The sequence below is a fragment of the Leopardus geoffroyi genome, chromosome B3 (genome assembly GCF_018350155.1).
Source record: "Leopardus geoffroyi isolate Oge1 chromosome B3, O.geoffroyi_Oge1_pat1.0, whole genome shotgun sequence".
NCBI lineage: Eukaryota > Metazoa > Chordata > Mammalia > Carnivora > Felidae > Leopardus > Leopardus geoffroyi.
In genome coordinates, this window is record NC_059337.1 from 99,051,267 (window position 1) to 99,062,898 (window position 11,632).

Here is an 11,632-nt window from a genome sequence, read left to right on the forward strand (position 1 = left end):
TGTTTTAGACATAAAGTTCATTCAGCTGGTGGCTTGTGTGGCAGGAGGTACTTTCCTCATTTAAATTTCTGAAAGCAAGTTGGCAGTTTTTTGTGTCTCTACCTCACTTTTCTTTGGCATCTTTTTTTTCCATGTGTGTATCTGTTTCTCTGTGCCTTTGTATTCACCCCTGCTCCTTTTGTATCTATTCATACGTATATTCTTCCTCTCTGGAAGTGCTACTGTTCCTTTTTACTCCGTCCTTTTCTCCACTTCCCCCTTTACTGGTTCTAATCAGTGTCTCCCATTTTCCTTCTCCCTTCTTAACATCCCCTGAACTTCCAGAATTTCCTGTCCTTCTTTTATAATTTTATTTTAATGTTTTATTTACTTTTGAGAGAGAGAGAGAGAGACAGAGTGTGAGCGGGGGGAGGGGCAGAGAGTGAGTGAGACACAGAATCTGAAGCAGGCAGCAGGCTCCAGGCTCTGAGCTGTCAGCACAGAGCTCAACACAGGGTTCCGGGGCTCGAACCCACAAACTGCGAGATCACGACCTGAGCCAAAGTCGGATGACTGACTGAGCCACCCATGCGCCCCTCCTGTCCTTTTTTTAAGTCACATTGTTTATCATGCCCCTAATTTTTGCCTTTTGAAATCCTACATATTTTTCCCCTAATTTTTGCCTTTTGAAATCCTACATATTTTTCAAAAACAGCTCAAATGCCATTGCCTTTACAAAAACTTTGTGTTTTTGAGTGGAAGCTTCCTTCTAGTCTTTGGCACTGGAAAGCTAAAGGATTCTTTAACCCTACTGTAGGTGGTAGGGAGCTCTTGAAAATTTTTGTACTTAAGTGATAAAGTATTATGTAGGATTAGACTGGCAGTATTATCATTTTTTTTTAACATTTATTTATTTTTGAGAGCTAGAGATAGCACAGGTGCAGGAGGGGCAGAGAGAGAGGGAGACACAGAATCTGAACCAGGCTCCAGGCTCTGAGCTGTCAGCACAGAGCCTGACATGGGGCTCAAACCCTGGGCCCGTGAGATCATGGCCTAAGCCGAAGTTGGATGCTTAAATGACTGAACCACCCAGATGCCCCTAGACTGGCAGTATTATTTAGGGTAGTTTGGAAATAGTGAAGTTGTGGGAGTAGGGAGAGCATTTTTGAACCTTTGAGAACTCCATACATTGGGAAGGGGAAGGAGGAGGCAGATGTCAGGAAGAATGCAAAGCATACTGTAAAATAGAGTCACTGAAATAGGAGGAAAGGAAACACTACCAGATACCTCCAGCAATTTAAAGTAGCATGGTTAAGATGATGTGATTATGGCTGACAATACCAGAAAAATGCCTTCAATTTTTAACCTATAGCTTAAAATAGCTAATAATTAGTAAGTGCCAGATACTGTCCAACAACTTTTCATGTAGCCATCCTTTTAAGATGTGCATTGCACCTTTATTGAGGTATAATTTACATAGAACTATGGTTTCATAATTTTATAATTTGGAAAAGTAATAATAATTGTAAGCCTTATGATTCTTTATAATGCCACTGCTTAAATAAATTTGGAACCAAGATGTTATGAGTTGGTAATTAGTGTTGTTACTTGTGCAATTTGTTACTTGTGCATTACTAATGATTTTGAATATAAGGATTAATTATAAAATGAGGTTAAAGAAAAAGCAAAACAAATGCTAAGTTTATTTATTTGGTGCTGTTTAATATTTAATTCTGATCCCCTTTAGTTGTAAAGATGGTGAATTTAGGCGCTATCAGGGCCCAAGGACTAAGAAGGACTTCATAAACTTTGTAAGTGAGAAAGAGTGGAAGAGTATTGAACCCGTTTCATCGTGGTTTGGTCCAGGTTCTGTTCTGTAAGTATGAGGGATTTTCTTTTATCTATTTCAGAATTAATTGGACCAGATAATTATATTTTGTGGAAATAAAGCATTCATACCCAGTTTTAGTTCTTGGACTCTTAAGGTACATTCATATTTACTGTGATATTTGTAGTTTGACTTTCTCTTCTAAGTCAGATACTTTGATCTTTGGTAAGCTAGAAGGAGGCATACGCTAAAATTAAGTTGAAAGCCTTTTCAGGAATATTTTAGCTCTCCAGATAATGGTCATTTGTATCCTCAAAAACGAATCGATCTCCCTGAGCAGTGTAATTGGTAAAGCTATCATTTCAGCTTAATATTTGAATAAGCCTCAAACATGTGCCTACTCTTGTTACCGTTATATTTTAGTTCTTAATGCGATTGCATTATTCTGCCCATCTGATAATTTTTTGGTTGAATAGGATGGATGAACAATGAACTTAATGGTATGGGTAACCACTGGGCTTAATCTATAGCTGGATATATGGAGCAGTAAGGATTGGAAATAGCAAGAGTATTTTCAGCTAGCCTTTGGGATATAAGGCCTCTCAGGTCATATGAGAGACATCTGGAAATATTGAGTTTTGCTGAGTTCTCCATGGACTCATCCTGGTTTGGCTAAGTTATCTCTTCCTGTCTCCTCACCATATTTGCCCTTAGGGGTTGGGGAGTTGTTACACCAATGGTGTAAGGTATAAAAATGCTCTGGATTCTGGGAGTGGAGGAAAGATCAGCCTTAAGTGATATTTTGAAATCGAATTTTGTCTTTAGTTCCTTTCCTTTTCACCTCTTGTCCTGTGAAAATCTCTAAATTGAATGGTCCTGTAGCTGTCAGAATTCCCCTTACTGAACCACCATGCCCTAGTATTCCTGATAGAATCTAATTAGTGCTGATTATAGTGAGGCTACACATTGCTTTATGTTTCAGTTCCCTGTTCCTGTGCCCATTTGCAATTTAAGTGACAGAAGCAACATGATTGAACCACATTTTTGTGTCAGACTGAAATTGCTCCTGATTTTTGTTAATTTGAAATCTCCTAGACGAATCTTACCCTCTCTAGTAGAAGAAGGTATTCCTTGTACGTCTTTGTTGAATCCTCAGGGATTCAGCAGTGCATGCCTTTTTTATTGGTGGACCGAGTGAGAGACACTTGTAGTGTCGGCAGGCTCACCCACCCAGTGTGGGCAGTCGGAGTAGGTCATCCTGCATGCAAGAACTTTGGCTTAGGTGTGAATTGATCTATATGTTGGTGGCAATCCTTGTGCTAGAGAGGAAGCAAACCCTTTTTAGTTTTGCCTTTTTCTAACTGTCTAAACTACTTGGGTTTATGTGAAAATAATAATTATTTATGTTTATATGATGTCTTAGCATTTATTTCATATGAAATTTCTTTGTATATCCTTAAATGATATCAAACTAATACAAATTAAAATTATTTAATTTTAATACAAAAGGGGAATAATTCTTAGGTGGGAAGGATCAGTTCAACAAGTATTCCCAGTTCTTCCTTCAGGCTCCCTTCTCTCCTCATTCTTTGGAGGGATTTTAAGGGTTAATAAGAGTTGTCATTTGCTTACAGTACACTTGACTTTAGGCAACTGGTTCCTTGGAGCTTGTAACCCGTTATGCAGAGTATATTGGAGACATCATCAGATGAAAGGTGAAAGGCTAAAGTCAAAGCAGTAGGGAAAGGGAAAAAGTTACCAAGTTTTATTTATGAGGACATCACATAGTGACAGCAGTTCAAGAACTGTTCATTTTTATTAATAGGAATTCCTAATACAAGCTTGAAATCAGCGATGTATCGCTAGTCTTGATTAACACCAGCAATAAAATCTGTTATGTTAGGGCAATTATAGCCTGAAAAATAGAAGATCTAGATATGCACACATTCTCTTTCGAAGGTATGTGTCCTATTCAGTTTTTTAATCCTTTTTTCTTTCAGGATGAGTAGTATGTCAGCACTCTTTCAGCTATCCATGTGGATCAGGGTATGGGCTAGAGTTTTATTTCTATTTGAAACATTTTTGACACTACCCGAGTTTTTTAAACAACCAGGGTTTTTAAGTTTATTCTTTCCTTTTGATTTTAGACTTGCCATAACTATTTTATTGAAGACCTTGGATTACCAGTTTGGGGATCATACACAGTTTTTGCTTTAGCAACTCTGCTTTCAGGACTATTATTGGGACTTGTAAGTACTTCATTTTCAGAGTACACGGAAGAAAAATATTTTAAAATCTGATGATTGAATGTAGGTACACTAAGCTCTATCATATATGTTCAGATTACTTGTGTTTATTTTCGCAGTGTATGATATTTGTGGCAGATTGCCTTTTTCCTTCAAAAAGGCGTAGACCACAGCCATACCCTTCCAGTAAGTATATTTTTAACGTTTATTTTTTATTCGCCATAATTCTGTTCATTTCTGTGAACACAATCACACATATAGCAAGTTGCTTGTTTAGCTTAGGTTTCTAAATGTGGAACAATAGTTTACGTCAGAAACGGAAGGAGGATATATATTTCATGTAAGAATTCCAGCCTGGATTTTAGAACATAGTTGTTTTCTTGGCTTTTGTAATGTGGAGATTTTTAACATTGCGTATAACTTGCAGATACTTAATAACCCTGATCTGGTGTCATTTTATTTGAAAATTTCATGATCTTCATGGATCCATTTGAGTATACTGGAGTCAGAAAGAGTTGAGTATGTTCTACTCTGGTAGTCGTTCATTATTATGGTGGCCACATTTGAAGGTTTTTCTTTGAATCGTAGCCAAGTCTAAGTTTTTCTGGTAGGATATTCGGGAAAGCAGTTCCTGTAGCTGATTGAGGATTTGCATTAACACTGTACTACAAGATGAGTTGATATAATTAGAAGTATTCACTGCTATCTGTCTTAATATAATTGCTCTCAGCATTTGGTTTAATCTTGAAAATTACACTGTTAGGGAAGCCCTCCTGTTTGCTGTTTATAAATAACTCTCACTTTGTGCCCTCCCATTAACTTTTCAGCAGCTCTTTAGATTGTATGAGTGATACTCTTCATTTTGTGGTTGGGGAAAGTAAGGCTCAGAGAGGTGAACTATTTTTCTAGGGTCACAAAGAAGTGACAGAGTAGAGAGTAGAGCCTAAAGTAGACTGCGGGCATGACATTTTCATTGTGCCACCTTTTGTGACTTTAGGAATTACCGAGGTCAGAACTCCTGAAGTGAAATCAGTCAAGATTGCATTTACAGTCTACCTTGTTCACTGGATAGCTGACAGGTTATCTTTTCATTTCTTAGATGGTTGCATCAATACCGAAAAGGACACGTACAGGGGAAGAATTCATTCTATCCAGCAAGAGCCACTGACCTGTAGGGAAAGAAATGTGAACACAGATTACTTAAAAGACAATTTAAAAGTTGGTGGATGTACATTTAATACTTATATCATTGAAAAACCTTAAATCTAACAGCAAATTTGTTTCAAGTAATCTGTGGCACGACTGATAGATTTTAACCTGGACTTTAATATGATACCACCCCTTCTATAGCAGGCCACTTGATTTGAGTTGTTTTTCAATGTCTGTGTTTAGCTTTGATGTTGAGTTGCCAGGGAGAGACCCAACTCAGTCTAGCTTTAAGCAAAATAGGGATTTACTGCTTCATGTAGCAAGGAAGTCTGAGGGCAGAGTTGGCTGGATCCTTGGGCTCAAATGTTAAAGATGTTGTGTTTCTGAACTGCTTTGTTTTCCATGTCTTTCCCTGCTTCAGTCCTTAGCATAAAATGAGTAAGAAAGCAGTGGCTCACAATCCAGAGTAGGAAGTATGCTTTTTCCCTACACCCAGCTATCTTTTGGAAAAATTTTGGTGCACTCTACTTGTGTAAAGAGCTCACTTTTTGGAACAGTCAGTGTAAACCAGGGTTTCTCAACATGGACACTTTTTACCTTTTGAGATGGATAATTCTTAATTGTGACAGACTGTCATTTGTAAATTGTGAGTGTTCAGCATCATCCCACACGTTGGCAGCAGCACCGCTCCTCTTAGTGGTGACAACCAGAAATATCTCCAGACAGTGCTAAGTGTTCCTTGGCAGTGGTGGGGTCCGGGGAGCAAGACCACCCCCCATGGAGAACCATTGTTGTAGGCTGTAGTGCCTACCACAGCTACATGGGGTGTGGTACTGGGAAGGGGCCATTAACTCAGCTGAAAGAGCAATGTCAGACCAAACCACAGAGTGCCCACCATGTGTCATTTCTTCTCGTGTTTTTTTCTGCCTTACGCTCTCAGGCCTCCCTACTCTGCTCAGGATTGCCTAAGATTAAGGCAGTCTAGGATCGCGGAATAGACTAAAGCCTCTTGGCCCAGTTCTGTATTCTGTATCTCAGTAACATGGTGTGTTCGAAGTTTAGGTTAACTAGCAACAGGTCCTGTAAAAAAAAATGGAAAAGGTGTGTGTGTGTGTGTGTGTGTGTGTGTGTACACGTACATAGTTAAAAATTCATTGAGCTGTGCGCTTAAGCTTTATACATTTTATTGTTTGTAATTATGCCTTAACAAAATTATATATGTGAGGAAGAGGAAGCACACTTGTGAAACTCCTTGGAGAAGAAAAACGCAATGGATAGGAATATAACGTTGTAAATGTCTGATTGCTGCTCACCTAGAAACTGAAACGGGTAGTGTTGGAGTTTGTTTCATTGCTCTTATTAACTAGAAGATTTAAGAGCAAATAAATATGGTTCTATTTAATGTAGTATATTTTCTTACAACATCCACATGCACGCACAGCATTAATTCTGGTTTATTAATTTCGGTTCAATTTATAAACAGGCAGGTGATTACAGTGAATTTGGTAAATAAGATGGATCTTTCAAACCAATTTTCATTTTTATGGTGTCACTTATTTTTAAAGATAACTTTTTCCTTTTAGAAATCTAAACTTATGATTGATAAATAAAATCCGAAGCAGTTTATGGGCCTATGAATCGTGTCTTGATTTTACTGTAGTGGAACTCTAATACATCAATGAAAAAAACCATTTCTGGGTCTTTATCTTTTTCTGTTGTAATGCCCACCATGAATGTTGTCTGTGTGCATACAATGTGATTATAGTATTACTGACTATATTCCCTATGCTGTACTTTTCATCTTTGTAACTTATAACTGGAAGTGTGTACCTCTTAATCCCCTCTGGTCTTTATCTTTAAGAAAAATTATTACCAGAATCTTCTCAACCTTTGAAAAAAGTGGAGGAGGAACAAGAGGCTGATGAAGAAGATGTTTCAGAAGAGGAAGCAGGAAGTAAAGAAGGAACAAACAAAGACTTTCCACGGAACACCATTAGGCAACGTTCTGTGGGTCCTTCATTGGCCACAGATCAATCCTAGTTGATTTTTATAGATATCATAATATGATTTTGGCAGAAACAGAAGATGGATCATTCTGGTTTGAAGTAAACTGTGACATGCTTGTACATTGCAGGGTTCAGTCTAGATTGTCATTAGATTGGACAGACTATCTTCAGAGAATAAAAGTAGCACTACGTAAAAAAGTTTGAAATAGGATTTAAGAACAACAGTATGATGGTTTGAACAATTCTTTAGGTTTTGAAAAATCTGGTGCCAAGCAATAAGGTTTGAGTATTTTTATTTAATAATGTTTCAGATCTTCTGAGTTGAAAAATTACATTTCCCGAGTATTGCATTATTGAGGTATTTTTGGAGATTACTTTGGAGAAGATTTCTCATTTGATATAATTTTTCTCAGTTTCACTGTGTGAAAAAAAGAACATATTTCCCATAAATGGGAACTTTGCCCATTGACTCGAGAAATGTGTGGTTCAGTGACAACTCTGGTCATTTCACAAATATAGTCCAAAATTTCTTCATATTTTTAGATTATGCAACTAATAAAGACTACCTTGCTTTAATTAGTTTTCTACACATGGTAATATAGGATATTCTCCTGATTTAGGAAGTTTTTGTATAAGTCCATGGTGTTGTCTTGATTCCTATAAAGGTCGGTTGCCTTTTTTTGTTTCCCTCTGTTCACTGTATGGTTTATGTTTTTCTTACCATGGGTTACATTTTTCTTTTTCTAAATTGGATAATTTTCTGGAAACATTTTTCATGCTTTAATAAATAGCCCTTTTTGTTTCAACTGAAGCTTACTGAGGATTCCTTAAAATTGAAAAGCTGTTTACTGATCATTTAAAATTTTGGCCACTCATTTCAGATTTTATGTCATTCTGTTGAACTTCTGAGGTTTTTGTTTGTTTGTTTGTTTTGCAAATGAAGGTGAACATTCCTGATTTTTATTTGATCTTGTAGAAAAGCCTTGATATTTTACATTTGAAAATTCATAGAAGCTTAATTTGATATAAAATAAAGTTACCATTCTACTCAGGAAAAAGCATCTTATAGTGTATGTTTTCACTGTATATTCATCATCACACAGAAAATTCTTAATTGATTTTACAAAGTCTGTGTATGCTTGATGTTTAAAAATCATAGCATTCTTACGTTTTTGAACACAAAGTCTGTATTCTGCTGTACTTGTTATTGTGTAGTGTTTCACAGGTGGGCATCAGCAGGATGGGACATTTAATATAATTTTACACCTCAGAGAGTACAGAGCTTTCACTTTACAGCAAAAGGGGGGGGGGTGTTGGGTGGCAGTAAGAACTGTGTTATCTACAAGAAGGGGAAAAGCCATAACTCAGAATGAATCACTTGCCCATTATTTAATAGACAATTTCTGTAATGTCCTGTTTTGTCTAGATTCTGCTGTGTGAATCCATTAGACTTATACCATATCGTAATGTACAACAGTTTTCTTCAAAGACCTTGCCTTTAGAATATTAAATATTCTACCATTGAAGAGTTTTGGATGTATAGTAATTTTGTGATGCTTTAGAAAAATAGACTAAGCACAAAATAAACTTTTCTAAGCACTTCACTAAAGGCTGGAGACAAGTGTGATTTCTAGTTGCATCTTTAGAAGTACTTCATTACTTTGTATTTAACAATGTTCAGATGAATAGTTGTGTCACTCTGTTCTTGATTTGTATAATCAAAAGGCTAGAGTTCTACACATTTTTTTTTTGTTATTTGAGATGATAGAGGAGAATAGTACTCATTAATCAGGTGTTCCACTTTCTAGTATTCTAGTATACAAGACATAGACTTTAAGTTCTTAATTAGAAAATACTGTATATACAGAAAATTAAAAGTAGCCTGAATAGGTAGAGACATATTTCAGAAAACAGATGGTTTTGCATTTCTTCAAGATTCTTACTCTAAACACCTGAATAATCAATTTTCTGTCATACGAGAGGCATATAGAAACTACAGGATCATTTACCTCTAACAGACTCCTTTTGTTTCCCTTATTGGGTTAAGGGGGCTCAACATAGCAGTGAGTTATAAATCTTAGGAGAGATTAAGGTGCGATAGCATCCTGGAGAACTCTGCCCCCCACCCCGCAATAATTATTCAGTGCTAACGTGGAAGTGTAAAACTGATCACTCCAATAGAAAAGGCAGTTCTAGGGACGCCTGGGGGGCTCAGTTTGTTGAGCGTCTGACTTCAGGTTATAATCTTGTGATTCGTGAGTTCAAGCCCTGTATCGGGCTTGCTGCTGTTAGCACAGAGCCCACTTCAGATCTGCCACGCTCCCTCTCACTGTCCCTCCCCGACTGGTACACTCTCAAAAATAAATAAACCTTTAAAAACAAATGCAGGTCTACCACATACTGCCTAGGTCAGCAAGAATGACAAGTTGTAATGAAGATTCCTGTGTATATATTAGCTTCCATTCACGATGGTTCTTTTTTCTCCACATTCTTGCTAACATTTGTTACCTCTTGTCTTTTTGAGTTAGCCATTCTGACAGGTGTAAAGTGATACCTCATTGTGGTTTTGATTTGCATTTCCCTGAGGATTAGTGATGTTGGGCCTCTTTTCATGTGTCTGTTGGCCATCTGTGTGTCTTTGGGAAATTGTGTAGTCAGGTCCTCTGACCATTTTTAATAGGATTACTTGGGTGTTTTTGGTGTTGCCTTGTACAAATTCTCATATATTTTGGATATTAGCCCCTTACTGAATAGATTGTTTACAAATCTATCTTCTCTCATTCAGTAGGTTGCCTTTTTATCTTTTGGATAGTTTCCTTCGCTGTGCAAAAGCTTCTTCTTTTGATGTGGTCCCAATAGTTTATTTTTACTAGTATTTCCCTTGCCTGAGGAGACATACCTAGACAATGTTACTAAGGCTGAAGTCAGAGAAATTATTGCCTATGTTTTCTTCTAGAAGTTTTATGGTTTCAGGTCTCACATTTAGATCTTTAATCCATTTTGAGTTTATTTTTGTGTATAGTGTGAGAAGTGGTCCAGTTTCATTTGTAAATGATGCTTTTGAAAGCAATTTTCTGTCAAGTCAGTTGTGTCCTCATTCAACCCAGTGCATCAAAGGCATAGGTCTGGACTTAATTATATTATGAGATTAACATTTTTGAATAAACATTTTAACTCATTTTAGGATTACCTAGGATATTATGATGCATAACACTAGTTTAAGGTATAATTCTTTCAGTAAATTATTTCTTTCCAGTTTTACTGAGGTATGATTGCCAAAACAAATTACTTTTGATAGGGATCTTTTATTAATAAGATAATTAATTTGAGATGGAATTTAAGTGAGTGGTCCTACTGAATAATTGTATAATTCTAAAAGTAAAATTAAAAATTTTAATGTTTGTTTATTTCTGAGACAAAGACAGAGCATGAGTGGGGGAGGGGCAGAGAGAGAGGGAGACACAGAATCAGAAGCAGGCTCCAGGCTCTGAGCTGTCAGCACAGAGCCTGACATGGGGCTCAAACTCAAAAACCGTGAGATCATGACCTGAGCCAAAGTTGGTTGGTTGCTCAACCGACTGAGCCACCCCGGCGCCCCTAAAAGTAAAATTTTAAATATATCACTTACAGATTTGGGTATATATTTCATATCTAGCAACTTCTGCATTTGTTCTAAAACCATTAAAGCTAGAACAACAAATTTAAATTTGAAGTTTGATAATATATAAGTAGTAAAGTCATTATCTGAACAGATCTAAAATATATCCTTTTAAATTTTATTTTATTTACTAAAAAATACTTTTTTAATGTTTATTTATTTTGAGAGAGAGATAGAGCACAAGCATGGGAGGGGCAGAGACAGAGAGTCACAGAACTGAAGCAGGCTATAGGCTCTGAGCTGTCAGCACTGAGCCCGATGCGGGGCTTGAACTCATGGACTGCAAGATCATGACCTGAGCTGAGCTCAGACCCTTAAACTACTGAGCCACCCAGGTGCCCCTAAAATATATCCTTTTTAGCAAAAATGTTTATTTTGAGAGAAAGAGCATGAGCCAGGGAGGGGCAGAGAGAGAGAGAGAGAGAGAGGGAATTTCAAGTGGGCATGCTGCAATCAGTGCAGAGCCCAACCCAGGGGCTTAATTTCATGAACCATGGGATCATGACCTGAACCAAAATCAAGAGTCAGACACTTAACTGACTGAGCCACCCAGGCACCCCAATATATCCTTTCCCTTAATGATTGTTTCTTTTGACTCATTAATTACAGATGATTATGATAATATCAGTATTGTGGCCATTAATGAAATCAGCTGTCTCCTTTCTACCCATTTGGCTGTGTGTAACATTTTTAAGCCTATTTTTGTTGTTATCACAACTCAGACTGGTTGTATCCTGAAAATGAAAACATGAAAAATGAAAATATA

At 37.0% G+C, this 11,632-nt stretch overlaps 1 protein-coding gene across 1 annotated transcript in view; it reads left to right on the forward strand.

The window, feature by feature from the left end:
• Positions 1–8,812, forward strand: part of TMX1 (thioredoxin related transmembrane protein 1) — a 15,205-nt gene extending 6,393 nt beyond the window's left edge. Inside the window, exons 4-8 of the mRNA XM_045450949.1 lie at positions 1,727–1,855; positions 3,808–3,853; positions 3,955–4,056; positions 4,173–4,239; positions 7,064–8,812. Of these exons, the coding sequence (XP_045306905.1) occupies positions 1,727–1,855; positions 3,808–3,853; positions 3,955–4,056; positions 4,173–4,239; positions 7,064–7,242 (523 nt within the window). The 3' untranslated portion in view covers positions 7,243–8,812. The remainder of the gene's footprint in view (positions 1–1,726; positions 1,856–3,807; positions 3,854–3,954; positions 4,057–4,172; positions 4,240–7,063) is intronic.
• Positions 8,813–11,632: the final 2,820 nt, after the last annotated feature.